The sequence below is a fragment of the Bactrocera latifrons genome, unplaced genomic scaffold (assembly GCF_001853355.1).
Source record: "Bactrocera latifrons isolate USDA-ARS-PBARC rearing strain unplaced genomic scaffold, ASM185335v1 scaffold_347, whole genome shotgun sequence".
In the NCBI taxonomy this organism is placed as follows: domain Eukaryota; kingdom Metazoa; phylum Arthropoda; class Insecta; order Diptera; family Tephritidae; genus Bactrocera; species Bactrocera latifrons.
In genome coordinates, this window is record NW_017536987.1 from 229,684 (window position 1) to 245,938 (window position 16,255).

Sequence of the window (16,255 nt, forward strand, 5' to 3'; positions counted from 1 at the left end):
TGTAAACAAAGTATTTAAAATATACTTATAAAAATTTCAAAATTAAAGAAATATCAAATAAACAATTTTATATATGTATACTACAGAATTATTTAATTCATTTGTTTGAATAAATGAAACCACCGTTACTTTGAAATACATAAATAATTATTTTCTTAACTTGCCGTGCTTTTCAAAATTGCCAAAATAAAGCACATTTACATTTCTGATACATACTCCAATATACATATGTATGTATATTAAAATTATTCCGTAAATATATTAATATATGTCTACGACAATTGTCAGTGAGTTGAAAAGGACCCACTATTAGCTATTGTTTACATCGCATTGTATGTAGAAATATCTCATTGGGATACGAGTTTTTCCAACTTCAGCTTTTTCACGCAGACCGCTCTTTAGTTGATTTGGCCAGCATTTTGTTATATATACTACGATTGTAACGCAAATACCATATGCACTTCTCTGCTGTATGGAGATACTGCAGTGACTTACTTTTTTGCCACCACTGGCTTCTATCGATTACTTCCACTTCTTCTTGGCCACTCGTTAGCCACCGTGGTGTTAAACACGGCACACTCAAATAATAATTTGCGATTTTATGCAGACATTTGTAGCGTTCAGAATGTGTTTGCCACCAAACTAGAGGGCATAGTTCCAAATCTAACGTTTGTTCACATTTGTATCGATTAAATTCCAAATCCATAGCAACTTTCGGATGCGACTGTTTGGAAGGTGTGTTGTTAATGTTTTGAAAATTCGTCTCACCGGCGGGATTGCTAATACGCTGGAAAAACGATCGTAAACCTGCAAGATATAAATAAGATTACTAAAAGAAATACGCATATTCTTCTGGTTACCAACATGATTTCGACACTGCTTGTGACGAGGCACCTATGCGATTTTGTTCCAGTTTTATTTTCAAGTTTAACTGCTTCAGCAAATGTGGATACCGATTATATACCGACAGTATTACTTCTGAACGATGAATACTGCCAAAACAATCGGTTTGTTTCTGTAGTGTTGGCTGTGGGCTGGATTGAATGAAATCTTGTTGAAATCGTGGATCAAAAAGCACTGCTTCAGAAAAAAATGAACATCCAGCAATGCTGTAATTAAATATTCAAAAACCAAAGAGTACTTTTTGAATACATATATGCGTATATTTGTGAACTGTTTTACATACCTACTACGTAACTCAGTACTAACAATTTTTTGCGCTGATTGCAAACAAGCATTGTCATTAGTATTGAATTTTAAAAAATGTTCATCGAATAGTTGCATTACCAACGGACGCACGAGTGTGCTGAACGGCATTTGCTCCGAGTTTATTGTATCAAACATAATCTATTTAAAAGGAGTAAGTTCGTATTCAAATAAAATTAGATATCTACGAATGCATGTACCTTTAAGGGCTTAATATATGTAATGAACCTTCCCAGTTCTGATGACATTTTCTTGTACTTTTCATCTGCCGCTAAAGGACTATCGAAAAAATCCTGAAGAAGCTTTAGTTTCCACCATGGGCAATATAATCTCACAATTGATAAGTTTAAATTCTTCTAAAACACATCAATGATATAAGGGTTTTTCTAAATATAATTTTTAAATGTTAAAAATATTAAAAAATAGTTATACTTTTGACATTTCACACTCATATTGTAATATACATAAATAAATGTTCATACCTCACTTATTTCAAAAATTTGTTCAAATAAATCAGATACCACATCTTGTTGGAAGATCAAAGAAAGACATCGGGTTAATACTGACCCTACGCATGGTACTATTTCGATACCTAAATAAAAAATTCATTAAGTAAATTAAATAATAATTATGTTAACACTAATTCTTACCATTCGCGAGTGCAAATTCCTTAACAATTGAGTTGTTTGCGTTAGTTGTTACAATCGCTGCACAACGACTAAGATCGAAGTCTTGTAGCGACCGAATTAAATCTGTATTTTTGCTACAAACAATTTCTTCTAATAAAATACTCTCAAATTTATATTCAACGTCGAAAATGTGGAAGTTTACATAAACACTTATTATGTCAGTTCCCCCATTATTTTTAAAGTTTTCAATACTGAATGAATAGGGTTTATCTTGTTGCAACAAATGTAAAGCAATGTATTTTTTAAGTGTACATTTCATTTTTGAATAATCGGCCAATATTTTGCTCTCAACTGGCTCTTTATCCACATTGACAAAACCTATCGTATTAAGTAATTGTTTGAAACCCACTCCTTGAAGCACGTTAAGCGTCAGTAAATCAGACACCAACATATTTACAAGAAGTTCGTTGTGAGTTATTCCATTTGATTTTTTTGTCAAATCAATTGAGCATGGCAATGAGTCATTGCAATATACAAACATAGGTTTTTGAGAAATCTCATTGTCAATTATGACTGCTTCATCTTCCGTTAATGCAATCGCGTCGGGGTTCATATCCGCAACATTGAAATCACTGGAGCAATTAATTTCAATATTTTCATCGTTTTTCAAATCATTTTCTGTTTCCGAAGTTAAAAATTCATAACTGGTTTCATTTTCTGTAATCGCTTCATGCTCATCTTTGTCGATTTCCTTGTTTTCGTGTCTTACCGAGTGATAATCAGAACCACAATTAATTTCAACAGCTGAGAAATCTACCGTATGTTCATGTTGATAATCATTTTGCTGCGGATGGCTTACTAGACCATGGGAAGCCATTAGTTCCACTTTAAGCTCTTGTGCATTCGTTGTATTTAGACGTCTTATTTTTAATAGACTACTGACATTAGGATCACCCTTATCACTTCTATTTAAGTGTAATTTATCCGAGTTACATTCATCCTTTCCCATTTCGTTCAATATAGTGACACTATTAAAATCGCCAGCATCAGTCATGTCACAACTACTAGAGCACCCTGGGTTTGGCTGCCTTTGATGATTATGCATTTGATGCAGAGTCTCAGGGTGTCGCGATATAAGATGCGTACGAAGATTAGATGTATTTTTGTTGTATGTAATAGCAGCACCACATATCGTACATATAATTTTTTGCCGAGTCAAAATTTTATTATTACTATCGGCAGGAAATCCAAAATACTTCCAATAAGGACTTCTCATTGATGAAGGCACAGTGGTGTGCGTATATTCTATCGTTTCTTTATGAGCACAATTTTCTTGTTTCATTTTGGGTCACTCATCAAGTTTTATGTTTTTAAAATCTATTGTAATTACGCCACATTAATTTTGTTTACATTTACTAAACGATGGGATTCAGAGAAATGACGTTTGACGCTGGCAGAAACATTCAGTCTCCGCAGGCAATAGTTGTAATCTTGATAATTTTACAGAGCAATATTGCCAACGAAAATTGCTTATAACTCACATTGCCAAACAACATAATAATGCTAATGAATATTTTTGTGAAAATTGGAAAAAGGTATCGACTCAAATAATTATATACAGTTTTCTTTTATTTAAATACTTTATTTTTAATCTTGATTAACTGCACAGTTGTTTACGTAGACTGGATAATTGCAAACGTATTTAGCGCGATCGTACCACTTACCAAGCTCACAAAAGCGATGTACTGCTCGGCCACTAACGCATTCCCAGAAGAATCGGCAATGCATACAGTCGCCATACAGGGTGCCATCAGGAACATTGCTACAATCAATCTCACAATCACAGGGCGGACATTTTCCAATCTGACACATTTGCGAGGAAGCATAAAATCGCTGTCCCGGTGGACAATATTGTTGTATGATCATATCGCCATGACAGATAAAATATCCAAGGCAGTCAGTAGTGTCGGCAATCTTAAAACCATAAGGTTTGTCATAACATCGCTGTGAATCTTGTGGAGCTGTCATCGTGCTATTTAAAAATCCCTCGCACCAAGTGGTTACCGTAAAAACGGTTGCAAGGAATTTAAATATTTTCGGTTCTAAAACAATATTTATAAAAATTAAATAACTTCCATTATTTTATTGTTTAATGAATCACCTAACATATTAGTTTGGCACGGATCAGTTGCAAGAATATATATAACTAACATAACGTTACCTAAACTTAGGCCCTTTTATAACGGCTGTCTTATCTATGCAATTGATTAACTGTGATTATCCAATGCTAACCCAGATAGGAGTATGCAGCGAACAGGAATTTAATTACAAGTATGCATATGATATTCACACATAAATATACAAATATTTACATACTTACAAGTTTACTTGTTTTGAAATTAACTTAAACATATAGTTAATTTCAAAACAAGTAAACTTGTATGAAATGCAAACTAATAAATAATTGTTGTATTCTATTGTTACTGTCAGCCAGACATAGGTATGCGTCATTCCAAATTGGTATTGGTAGGTTACAACATAGCAAGTTTTAAAGGCGTGATGAACCTTCCGTCTACAAGTCGCACGGAAACTCCTGAGTATTTATGTGGATAGGCATCACATCATCTCAATGGCCTTTAGCAAGTTCCTAGAACTCATCAGAGTGCTGGAGTAGACGACACAATAGACCTTAGGTCGCGGTTCAAACTTCAAATTATATTCTATTCTGTCAGTCGTACACACATACACATAATATACATAAGAAAAATGTTACTGGCTGCAGCTTATTTAGCAATTAATTTATTAAAATTAATATTTAAATCTCGAACACAAACGGCGGTTGTGCGCCATTTACAGCTTTTCGACACAATATCGAAATTGTGGTAAAAGGGACATTTCTGCAATGAAGCATGCCCTTTGATACAGTAAATAAAATACTCACAACGCGACATATGCGGAAATACATGTTGTCCATATATTGGACAATTGATTAATTCAGCACTTGTGGATTGTGCAGCATATTCACTTCCATTTGATAGCTCGTCAACAGTATTGGCATGGTCACCATTATCGTTTACGGATGTGTATTGACCGATACCGACGTCGCCGTTCCACATCTCACAACCAGCTTTTTCGGGCAAATCGCACTTATCAATTTTTTTATTCCAGTGTAGGTTGGCACTACATTCCTGCAACACCGCCTGCCCATAATAACATATGAAGTATTGCTGGCAATTACTATTGCTGCCAACGAAAACGATGCGGTTTTGCATAGTTTGCAGTGAGGCACAATATCGGGAAGCACTTAAAGCTTCGCTGTTGTCATCATCATCAGTGTTACCGTTATTATTACTATTATTGTTATTGTTATTACTGCCACTACTTGGTATAGTAATGTTACAATTGACATTTTCGGCGGTGTCGCAAAGTTTACTGACGGAATTGAAAAGCATAGTCGGCGGGCAGGGCGCCATCACTGCCTGTCCATTTTCCAAACACAGGTAGAATGACCGGCAATCATCAGGGTTTCTATCGAATTCTCCAGCGGTGTGGTTTCGACATATATTATTTTGACGCCCTTTCTTAGGCGGTGTTATGGAATTTGACGTATATGATTGGGATTGTTGTATTATTGTTGTCCAGGCCAAACAAATGTACGCAACTGTGTCAATGATTGAAAGTAAAAGATTTTTTATGTATAGCCTCGTAAAGTTTTATGCACTTATGTTTTGTTGTACCTTTCAGCGGTGTCATCAGTACCAACGACATTCTTATAGGCACTTCCTAAATGCGTAAAAAAATTTTTTTTGTGAGTGAATTTGCGTGCTTTGCAATGCACCATGTGAAATATTCTAACTTTATGTTCAATTTTGAGCCCCAACCAAGAGATATTGCGATATATGTATGTATCTACAAGCGTACATACACACATACATTTTTTCATTAATTAAGTTGTACATATAACGGTGTAAGCGCACAGTAGCGGTTAAATTTAAATATGTATGTATGGTATACATATATGTGCATTAGTGTTAGTATCCTTATGCTATAAACCAAAGACTTCGTTCAAAATAAGATAATATCAGGGGTAATATCGAAACAAGAGAATAGCGCTTTACGACATTTTAATTTCCGCTCAATATTTAAATAGCTGACTTATACACACAACCACACAAGTGGTAAATACATTTACAAAAATCATTTGAATTACGTTTAATAGCAATTTCACGTTCGACGTTCGGTCGGGGTTTTCTCTCTCTTAAAAATCCACAACATTTATAATTTGACGAAATTGTAGGTGCAAATTTTTATTGACTAATATCGCCCATGATGGCCCTTGGTTGCAAGGGTTGAAAAGGGAGGCGAATAAGCACTAAACCGCAGGCGGCCGCACTTAAGAAATCATCCATTGTTGTCCCTTACCTAGCAACAATTGATGTATGTATTTAAACTTCAAATTCAATTTTGCGCTTTCATCCCAAAAACCCACCGAATGTTCCCATAAATGTAACTCGCTAAAATTCGTAATACCATAAATATGAAAACATTTTTTGATACATTTTTATTACGTAAAATTATAAATACGTTTTCTTGAAATCATTGCATTATTCTTCTGTTGTAACAACTTGCTTGCTGAAGCGCCGTACATGCTCGTCGTTCAAAGTCCCAGCCATATTTAAAGGGGCATTGCTGCAGCAAAAGATATCCATTGCGACAGGAATAGAAGTAGTTACAATTCGTTTCATGAGGATATAAATCGGTCGTATGTAGCTGGCATTGCTCTCTTGGATTGCTGAAAACAGTCTGTAAAGGTGATGCATGAAATGAGTTTTCATTTAATTCAGACATAAAATAATCAATAAAGTAAAAAAGACATGTGCTAACCGAAATTACTGAAAATCAAAACAATTTTACGAAAAACATTTATTTACTGTTATCAGGGCCGTAGAGAGAAAACCGAAACCGAGGTTGATTATACTGAAAAGTAGCTTAAAAAAGCTGGAATAAATGCTGGAGAGCAGCTGGGCCTCTGATGTCTCCAAGCGTAGAGAGGAAGCTGAGCCCCGAAGATGATTGTAGTGTATTGTTGGGGGAAAAAACTGCAATCATTGTTGCAGAGCACCATGACACCCTGAAAACTCCGGGCACGGGAGGAATTGTCACTGAACCCCTCCTTTCTTCTTCACTCATTGAAGTAAAGCGTATTCCACCATTACACGATGGTACAAATACGATTAAAATAGCGATTTTAAATATACCAAAATCCGAAACACTTACCTGACACCGAACGTTCTCCGCATAATCACATTTGCCGGTATTGGAATTAAAATGGAGCATAGAAGAACAGTGCATTGCCATTTGTTGGCCGCGAAAACAAATAAAATAATCTGAGCAAGTTTTCGGATGTGGCACGAAAATCATTTGATTTGGATTATCCGTTAACGGACATTCGGTTGATATTATAATGGCTATAGCGCCCTCCGTTACGGGCGGAGCCACTGAAGTTGCAATAGATTCACTCAACGCACTTGTGGTACTCGTGTTATCAGAGTTCGTCTGGCTGGTCGTAATCTGTATTGGTGCTGACGTGCTGGATGCTATTACTGTAGAAGAAAATGTTGAACTGGCTGTTGTGTTCATTGCAGCTTGGGTTGGTGCCGTTTGCATGGAGCTGGGGTTGGGGCTGCTTGTGTTGTAAAGCTGGCAGGTAACAAGTTGCTCGGGATCACATGTTTGCAATAGTTCATTAAAATAATCGCCATCTGCGCATTCGCCCTCATAGGATTCGTCACCAGCACAGTATATGTAATGTCTACAAGACGTATTGCTGGTTATAAATGCGTAATTTGGTTTATTTTCGCATGCCTCATAGGTGTCGTTATAAACACCGATTACAAAGGAACAGATCAAAAACGCGGTGAGTTCATGATACCATCGACGACTAGACATCTCTATTATTTCAATAAAAAAAAAAAAAAATTTTAGATATTTTTCCGATCGCCCAAATGTATAAATATATCTTGTGTTATATGGATGATGTGTTAGGCACAACTAAACAATTTGAATTCATGTTGACGGATGGGCGAGTGGTGCCAGAGGCATTCATTTCGATAATGTATGTAGATTGTCTTCAGAGTGTTGTGTGATTTCAATAAACTTCAATTTTGGTATGGTTATGCATATATGTATGTAAATACATTCATAAATGTAGATATGTATGAACATACAAGAAATAATAAATTGGCAGAAAGTATGCTATCTATCCAAACCTATGCTATCTGCACATGGCCAATGACATGTTTTTAATTTACAAAAATCTTAGTTTATTTACCTATAAGAGTGTGCATGCCCACATTATACCATGGAATGGGAATAACAACAAAGACTCCAATCCAGGTTACCTAGAACCGACTGTCGTGGGAACTTTACGAAGAGGACGATTCTGTCCTGTATAAGAATCGATATCAAGAATAGCCTTACCGCTGTGATTCCATGCACGGAAGGTAGGTCATATACATATGTATATAATTATGTTCATAAGTAAACTGTAATAATTTGTAACAATTTGTAAAAAGAGGCAACTTTTAATTAGCCACTCTGCAATTTGCTCTTGATCTAAGCGGATGTTCAAAATTAATATACTTATATGTATGTTTGTATAGCCAGTTATATTACAAATACATGTATGTGTGTATAAAAGAGTAAATGTAAAAATTTATTGATTATATTCTCAAGAACTTCCGTTACTGATTGTGTAATCTCAAGTAGGTTGTAATATTCAGGACAAAATAAACATGTATCTCCTCATAGGCCACTTCACAACTATTATGAACTTCAAGTAGAAATAGCTAACTTTATTTTTTACAAATGAATAATCGTTTTTCGTTTACGTTGTGATGCCCTCCCCAATGTCAATTATCCGATTCCGAAGGGAAGTAGTTCCAAGCGATACTGAAATCTAGTTCAATTGTGAAACAAAACCTTGTAGTTGGTTTATTTGTTGAAAAGGAAAACGCGTGACTGCCACACTGGTAAAAAAGATTCCATGTCTCACAAGTTGGAGTTTGGACCCGTCTGGTACGGTGAAGGCTAGGCATTGCATAGATAATGTTCCAGTGTCTTGTCAACTATTTGCGCATACCTCCGAATCCACTTCTCTATTTATCTGATATTGGGATCTTAAGTATAGGTGCCAAGTTTGACTCCAATCGCCTAAAATCACGAGCCGGATGGCCGTAAGCATTGCTTCATACTTCAAATGTGTACATATGTATTGGTCAGATGTCAAGGATAACCTTGTAGTTTAATAAAATTAAGAAATGAAAGCAAATAAAGTATCATAAACCTTTTCAAATTAATCTATTATGTCGCATACTTCATTTTATAAAATTCTTGAAGCGAAATACAATAACTCACCATACAAATCTGGCTGTTTCGGACTAGTACTATTTTTATCCAGAAGCACGTGCTAATTGTAAAGCAAATTTATTTGTTTTACTGCAAAGTATTTGCTCACATGCGCACCTATGTACATATAATATATAAAAATATTTACGCGAATTCCACGACAAGCTTTGATGGCGCTTATCAACAGGCTTTTATCTGATGTCTCCTATGTATTTTAGTGATGTACACATGCCTGCAACTGTGTATGCGTAAACATTGAAATTCATTTTGATTGCAAATGCAATATAGCAAAATAGAAATTGTCGATATGTTCTCATAAATTGAACGTGACGACCACTCTACTAAAATGAAATACCAACGGAATGACTGATAGTTGACGATGCGTCAGAATACCTTCAAAGCACTAACTTTACATGCTCCTCATTTTTTTATCTAACCGAATTCAAACTATTGGGTCTTATTTACATATAGACATATATGTATTTAGTTCACCACTTTTGCATAGAAAATAAGTTTTTTATTTACATACATATGTATGTGTAATCTAAAGATTCATAAATTATTATTTAAGGCAATTGTTAATATCTATATCGAAATAAGTAGATGTGCATTTATGTATACATATATAGTTCATTTACGCATCCACCTTTCTCATGCACGCCTCGAGCCTTCAAAACATTTTGCCTGGTCAAGAAGCACACAAGAACGCCTTTCAATGTCCCATCCGTAATAAAAAGGGCATTGCTGCACCGTTAGAAAACCTTTGATGCAGTAATAGAAATAATTACATTTCTGTGGATGCGGAAAGAAGTCGGTGACCTGTGGTAAACATTTATTCGCATTTGGTCGATCGATCTGGATAAATGAAATATGGGAATTTAAGTTTAAATACATTCTTAATATACTTATACATATGTACTATAGCAACAAAGTCAAAATTGTTGGTCACTATAACTTCTGACAGTTGACTACTATGATATACACTAGCTTATATAATTGGTTGTAAGAAGCTGCTGGTACGACCGCTTGTAAATAAGACTCCAAGGCGTCTCATTGCAATAGCCTGACTATGGTGTGCGTCCGCTGTACTGCTTCCGGAACTCGAAGGAGTTTCCGGAAGTGTGAACAATTCTCTGCTATATCTGCCAATCAGATTTTATCAAAGCTCTGAAGCGTAAATGGGTTCGAACACCTTCTCAAACTAATGAACCTTAGGCTAAATGCTAAAGATGAGTTAGGTTTTTGCGTGGTAAAGTGTGTATCGTTTTCTACCATGTACAGTTTTAGTTCTAGTTAGATGAATATATGTAATAAACTTATTAAACTTAATTCGCGCTTGGTAATTGTGCTACGAACTTAATAATGTACATTTGTCTTTCTGAAAACTCACCATGCACTGCACATTTTCGGGAAAATCACATTTAGCGGTATGTATATTGAAGTGTAAATTATCCGTACAACGCATTTCAATGGCTTGACCGTGATAACAAAGATAATAGCCTGTGCAAGACTGAGTATTCGCCGTGAATACGATTGTTTGTGGATCCTCGACCGTGGGACAGTGATCTCTTACCATTGGCGCAACGACAATCGGTTCTAAAGTGCTTGTACTCAAATCATTATTGGTGGTTATTTGTGGAGTTTCGGTCGTTGTTGCAGCGGTTGGTCTCGTTGTATCAGCTGGCCCAGTTTCTTCCGGGTCCTCAGGATCTGACTCGCCAACGTCATCCAAAAAGCAATAAACATTTTCCGCATCGTCACAAGCATCACCATCAAAATATTGACCTTCATCGCATTCTCCTGAATAGGAATCGTCACCATTACAATATATATACATTTGACAACTCTGTGAACTCTTTACAAATGTATCGTCAGGCTCATTTTTACATTCTTCAAATATTTCTGCGTTTGTTACACGTAAGTAAAGTAACATTAAAATGAATGCCATTAAAATCATTTGATATCGCATTTTCTCCAATTTATCCAAATTTGTAGCCAAAAAATTGCAACGATTTGCTCTATTTCTTAATATTTGTATTCTTTTTATTTAAAATTGTTAGGAAATCTGTAGCAATTCAAATATTTAGCACTACTTATTCTAACTCAACACAATTCTTTTCAACTTCACGAACTTCCATTAACTGAATGCGGAGCCTGAGTGAACATTAATTTTATTACATATGTACATATATATTATGTACGTCCTAAGGTCGATCATATCGGAAGTTTTCAATTTATGTCTATTATGTACAATCAATACCTTTTAATAAAATCAATTTTCTTCTCTTTATCATCTGCTCATAATTACTTATCATTACTATCAGTTTGGTGAAATTATATCTTCTGTTCGGGAGCGGACGAAATTTGGAAAATAAAACTTTGAATGGAGTTGTACAAACAAAAGTCCGTCCAAAAAAGTGTTAAATTATAAATTCCTCAGAGTATAACTCTCTTCTTTTTATTTATATTTATACTTATATATACATACGAGTATGCAAAATCGCTGGGCATCCATATCCGACAACAAGGAATCTTGAATAGAGTTCATAGCACTAGTAGAAACTGTGCTATGCGCATATGTATGTATGTATGATGCTAGTGTGTACTTACAGACAATAAATATATATTTTCGAGTTTAAAGAGTTCAGAAAATAATAATTTTATTCCAATAATAATATTACTTAACACTTTACAGCATTTTTTAATTTATTGATATACATACATACATATGTACATACTATCGACAAATACTCACAAAAGTCAGCATCAGTTCTGATTCGTGTCACATGTTACATTTTCTGGGTAGTTGCAAACGTCTAGCTTTACATCAAACCAAAGCGTCGACGGGCAACGCATTCGTATGGCTTGTCCATAACTACATACATAATAACGGTTGCAGTCAACTGGATCAGGAAGGAACGTTCCTGTTTTCAAGTTTKCGCATGATGGWGGYGCTGKGMCAGTTGTTGTTGTTTGACCTGTAGAGGAAGATACAGCTGGAGTAGAATCAGTTGCGGTAGGCGTTAATGATGTAGTGGTCGTTGTAGGATCCGTAGAACTCTCCGTTGTGGAAGTCACAATTGGAGTAGAATCAGTTGTGGTAGGCGTACTGGGTGTAGTTGTGGTTGTAAAATCTGGAGATGTTTCAGGACGACCACTCGCATCACATGTTACTTTTTCAGGATAGTTACACACGTTTAGTTTTACATCAAACCAAAGTGTCGGCGGACAATGCATCAGTATAGCTTGTCCATAACTGCATACATAATAACGGTTGCAGTCAACTGGATCAGGAAGGAACGTTCCTGTTTTCAAGTTTTCGCATGATGGAGGCGCTGGGACAGTTGTTGTTGTTTGACCTGTAGAGGAAGATACAGCTGGAGTAGAATCAGTTGTGGTAGGCGTTAATGATGTAGTGGTCGTTGTAAGATCCGTAGTAATCTCCGTTGTGGAAGTCACAGCTGGAGTTGAATCTGTTGTGGTATCCTTAGTAGTTGTTTTCCCACCCGGAGGCTCAGGTGATGTTATGGGGTTATCAGTATTTGTTGTGGAATCAGTGGAAACAGTTGGAGGTGTTTCCGGCTGACCATTGGTCGAACTTGTCATTGTCGAAGTTTCTTCGCTGGTTGGCGTGTCACTGGAGATCTCTGTTTTGGAAGTGGTGCCATCTGAAGCATTTGTAATAAGCGTTGTTTCAGTTGACAAATTCGTTGTGTCTTCGCTATTGGGAGAAGTATCAGTGGAATAATCCGTTGAACTCGAACTTGTCGAAGATGACTGAGGAGATTCAGTACTGCTATCTTCAAAAGAGGAACCTGTGGTTTCTTCAGTAGAATCGTTTGTGAAGTCGCTTATTGTATTGCTGCTAGTAGCAAAAGTTGTCTCGACACTGCTACAATCATTTCCAGAAGTTGTAGAGTCTGACGAGATTGTGGTTGTTGTTTGACAATTGCATGGGGGGCAACGCCCTATTATACAGCAACTCAAAGCATCGCTGTATTTTGCACCTGGTGGACAATATTGTTGTATGTATTCATTATCGTAAAGTGCAAAATATCCAACACAATCCTCAGGATCAGGCTTTGTCGGCATTGGCAGATTATATAGGCAGCCATCTGATTGGGACTGCGATAGAGCAGTCACAGTAGAAAAAATATATACGAACAGTAGCGTTACCAATATCATGATGTTGGTTTCATACAAAGACTACCAAAAGGAAAGAGAACTTCTTCTAACCGTCAAGTTGTTTACTAAAATATATACTATATGAATATTTCTGTAGGATACTTTCGATATAAATGAGTCTTTTGTTGTATTTATAGTGAATTTTGTTAAAAACAAGCTTTTTTAAAAGCTTTCTTGGAATAATACAAATATAGCTTCTATGTAATCAAAATCAAGTAAGATAACGCTTAAGTACTTCATCCTATTTATATGGGTAGATACTGTATGTATGCATCCATTTACATATGTATGTGCATGTATAGGTATTTGGTAGAAGACCTGTTAATAAAATGCGGTCTTAAATAAATATAATGGTATTTCGAATTGGACATTATTAATTAAATTGACCCATTGAGAATACTAATACATTCTAAGGTGATGTGAATAAAACAATTCCATGTTTTATAGGCAAAATTTTCGTAGCATTCAACGATAATATTGCTCCAAGTTTGCAAGCTTATGACATTTTGGTTGTCGAATATTTATTAGTATTATCCTTGGCTCTTGGTACTTGTGCTACTTGACATTGAAGAATATAGAATTGAAGCACTGGATGTTTCAGTTGTTGTAATTTTTTTATATACCCCTATTTGGAGGTAAAGTAGGATAATGGTCTGCAGGACGTGGTCTAGTCTAGATAAGATAATAACTGGAATTCCAGGAAGGTGTTAAGCGCCAGGCGTTCTTTTTAGGGTTATGTATTTTTATGCCGGTTGCGGATCGCTCATCACTCTTCTACGCATCCAATGTAGTACACTTAAAATAGTGTTGAGCGATCATATACATTTACCCAAGAGTTTCGCGACCGGCCTAAAATTATATAACTCATACAAGACAGTACACGTAAAAGAGTGTTGAGCGATCGTATATACCCAAAAGTTTCGGTAAGTTTTGTTAATTGTAAGGGATCTGTGGTAATTGACGTATAATTTAAATAAACATATTTGTAGAAAATCTTAAATCAAAATGATTTTACCACCCTAATACTCACGAATTTCATGCTTGTTGGGTTCGCTCCATTTCATAAGCATTTGTCATATATTTAATATTTATTGTGATATTTGGATCGTGATCCATGTTAAGAATTGATGGATTGCAGTTAAATGATACACATTAAATTATCGGGTCAGTATTCGTCTTTAATTGTGATATTTGAATATGTTAATTCTTGTCTATAAATATAAATGGAAAACACAATTTTAATAAAAAATCGCACGATTTTTAATTTTTTCTTCAAAGCTTTGTTCCATCGGCTAATATTTATAGCGATACATCAATATTGCATAATAAACGTTCAAAATATCGCCATTCGGTATCGCGGTTAACATTACAAATATTGAACGTGTAGCAGGCGCTATAGAATCTGGTGATTGCTTATTTTTTCACATGGCATCTCCAAGAGTTGAAGGTATACATACAAGGCCGAAATTACGTGTTCGTTAAACGTTCGCGAGACACTCGTAATATAACAATAAATTATAAATTAAATCTGAAAATAATTAAATTTGATACAGTTTGTCTAAGATAAAAATAGTCTATAGAGGAAGACCCTTTGACATCTTAAAAAAATTGTTGAAAATGGGAAGAAAAAACAGTAAGTTTTATATACATACGTGTGCTTTGTTCTTGTGAAATTGCGATAATATGTACGATCTGCCACAGAAAATAAAAAGTCCGAAGCTGGTGGACAGCCTGAACAAAAACCTAAAGAGAATCCGCAGCATCAATTGGAGTCCCAACAACCAGGCACATCACAACCAAAGCAATCTGCACCTCCGCAAGAAAGTAAATATAAAATGCTCATAATTTTTGATTAGTAATTTTTGGAGTTCCCCGAATTGTGAATTTTAACACATTCATATCAAAACACTTGCAAAATATATGACTCATAATTGATTATTCTCATACAATTTTGTTAATTTAATAATTTTTCAAAAATTCTTAAACTGAAGTAAAAATTAGTCTATTTATCAAAAATATATATTTTTGCTATATGCAAAAATTATGTTGCATTTGATCTCCTTTTTGCATGTATATTTTTTTAAACGATTGTACACCTTGTACCTTACAAAATGGAATATGAGTGAAACAAAATGTAAATGTTGGTTAAAACAGGGTTATATCTGATAGCAGAAACTTTATATGTTGGACATATGTACTTATATTTGAAGTGGATGATCTTAATCAATGAAACACACAATTTCGAATTTTACATCGAAAATGAGATTTTTTTACCGTCTTTTTTCCTTTTTTAATTGGTGCAAATAGTGTTTTATATGAACAATTGATTTTTTTTTGTATGAAGTTATATCCCATTTAACTGTGCAAAAAGGATATCAAGTATACTAGTATTATATTATATTGCTAGGTGGACAAAAGGAAAGTTCACAACAGCAGGGAGCACAACAGAAGGAAAGTTCACAACAACAACAGACTCAAAGACAGCAAAAACGGCCACAACACCAACAACGCCCCCAGCAGCAGCCAACCAGACCACAGGAACAACGTCCACAACAACAAGAGCAACAAAGCCGTAAACAGCAACAACAACCACAACGGCAGCAAGCGCAACCACAGCACCAACAAGGTCCCCAGCAAAGCCGTAAACAGCAACAACAACCACAACGGCAGCAAGCGCAACCACAGCACCAACAAGGTCTCCAGCAAACTTGGCCACAGCAGCAGCAAAGCCACCCACAGCAGGAACGTTCCCAATACCAACAAGGACCACAGCACCAACAAGGACCACATCACCAACAAGGACCACAGCAGCAGCAAAGCCGCCCACA

At 35.6% G+C, this 16,255-nt stretch overlaps 5 protein-coding genes across 6 annotated transcripts in view; 1 reads left to right on the forward strand and 4 right to left on the reverse strand.

Annotated features, from left to right (window-relative positions):
• Positions 1-125: 125 nt before the first annotated feature.
• On the reverse strand, positions 126-3,353 carry LOC108971516. Of its 2 annotated transcripts, none has more exons than XM_018937640.1 (6): positions 1,857-3,353; positions 1,689-1,798; positions 1,407-1,559; positions 1,187-1,347; positions 865-1,109; positions 126-807 (listed from the first exon to the last, which is right to left on the reverse strand). In XM_018937640.1, exons 1-6 carry the CDS (start codon positions 3,175-3,177, stop codon positions 383-385), a joined length of 2,415 nt encoding a protein of 804 aa, XP_018793185.1. In that variant the 5' UTR covers positions 3,178-3,353; the 3' UTR covers positions 126-382. The 2 variants fall into 2 exon arrangements, with proteins under 2 accessions (XP_018793185.1, XP_018793184.1); XM_018937639.1 differs by having other exon boundaries at positions 1,407-1,562.
• Positions 3,354-3,860: 507 nt separating this feature from the next.
• On the reverse strand, positions 3,861-5,666 carry LOC108971531 (probable serine/threonine-protein kinase DDB_G0267686). Its single transcript, XM_018937660.1, has 3 exons — positions 5,573-5,666; positions 4,777-5,496; positions 3,861-3,937 (listed from the first exon to the last, which is right to left on the reverse strand). Coding segments are annotated over exons 1-3 (753 nt in total). The 5' UTR covers positions 5,604-5,666; the 3' UTR covers positions 3,861-3,935.
• A 765-nt stretch (positions 5,667-6,431) lies between these two features.
• Positions 6,432-7,868, reverse strand: LOC108971511 (peritrophin-48-like). The gene is made up of 2 exons (XM_018937625.1): positions 7,113-7,868; positions 6,432-6,638 (listed from the first exon to the last, which is right to left on the reverse strand). The coding sequence occupies exons 1-2, from the start codon at positions 7,782-7,784 to the stop codon at positions 6,432-6,434; spliced, it is 879 nt and encodes a 292-aa protein (XP_018793170.1). The 5' UTR covers positions 7,785-7,868.
• A 1,952-nt stretch (positions 7,869-9,820) lies between these two features.
• LOC108971512 (mucin-5AC-like) lies at positions 9,821-13,515 on the reverse strand. Its single transcript, XM_018937626.1, has 4 exons — positions 12,012-13,515; positions 11,346-11,383; positions 10,633-11,281; positions 9,821-10,097 (listed from the first exon to the last, which is right to left on the reverse strand). The coding sequence occupies exons 1-4, from the start codon at positions 13,425-13,427 to the stop codon at positions 9,894-9,896; spliced, it is 2,307 nt and encodes a 768-aa protein (XP_018793171.1). The 5' UTR covers positions 13,428-13,515; the 3' UTR covers positions 9,821-9,893.
• A 1,333-nt stretch (positions 13,516-14,848) lies between these two features.
• The window catches only part of LOC108971543 (protein argonaute-2), a gene marked incomplete in the record, with an annotated part of 5,200 nt that continues 3,793 nt past the window's right edge, over positions 14,849-16,255 (forward strand). Inside the window, 3 exon segments of the mRNA XM_018937672.1 lie at positions 14,849-15,060; positions 15,129-15,251; positions 15,835-16,255. Coding sequence (XP_018793217.1) covers positions 15,045-15,060; positions 15,129-15,251; positions 15,835-16,255 — 560 coding nt within the window.

What these genes read in the sequence shown, in the direction of transcription:
- LOC108971516 (XM_018937639.1), bottom strand. Translation starts at nt 3,177, where the DNA reads ATGAAACAAGAAAATTGTGCTCATAAAGAAACGATAGAATATACGCAC. An exon ending in GGAATTTGCACTCGCGAATG is followed by an intron (nt 1,799 to 1,856) that starts GTAAGAATTAGT and finishes TTTTTTATTTAG; the next exon opens with GTATCGAAATAGTACCATGC. An exon ending in CATATATTAAGCCCTTAAAG is followed by an intron (nt 1,348 to 1,406) that starts GTACATGCATTC and finishes CCTTTTAAATAG; the next exon opens with ATTATGTTTGATACAATAAA.
- LOC108971531 (XM_018937660.1), bottom strand. Translation starts at nt 5,603, where the DNA reads ATGTCGTTGGTACTGATGACACCGCTGAAAG. An exon ending in ACTGATGACACCGCTGAAAG is followed by an intron (nt 5,497 to 5,572) that starts GTACAACAAAAC and finishes TCATTGACACAG; the next exon opens with TTGCGTACATTTGTTTGGCC.
- LOC108971511 (XM_018937625.1), bottom strand. Translation starts at nt 7,784, where the DNA reads ATGTCTAGTCGTCGATGGTATCATGAACTCACCGCGTTTTTGATCTGT. An exon ending in CGGAGAACGTTCGGTGTCAG is followed by an intron (nt 6,639 to 7,112) that starts GTAAGTGTTTCG and finishes TCACCTTTACAG; the next exon opens with ACTGTTTTCAGCAATCCAAG.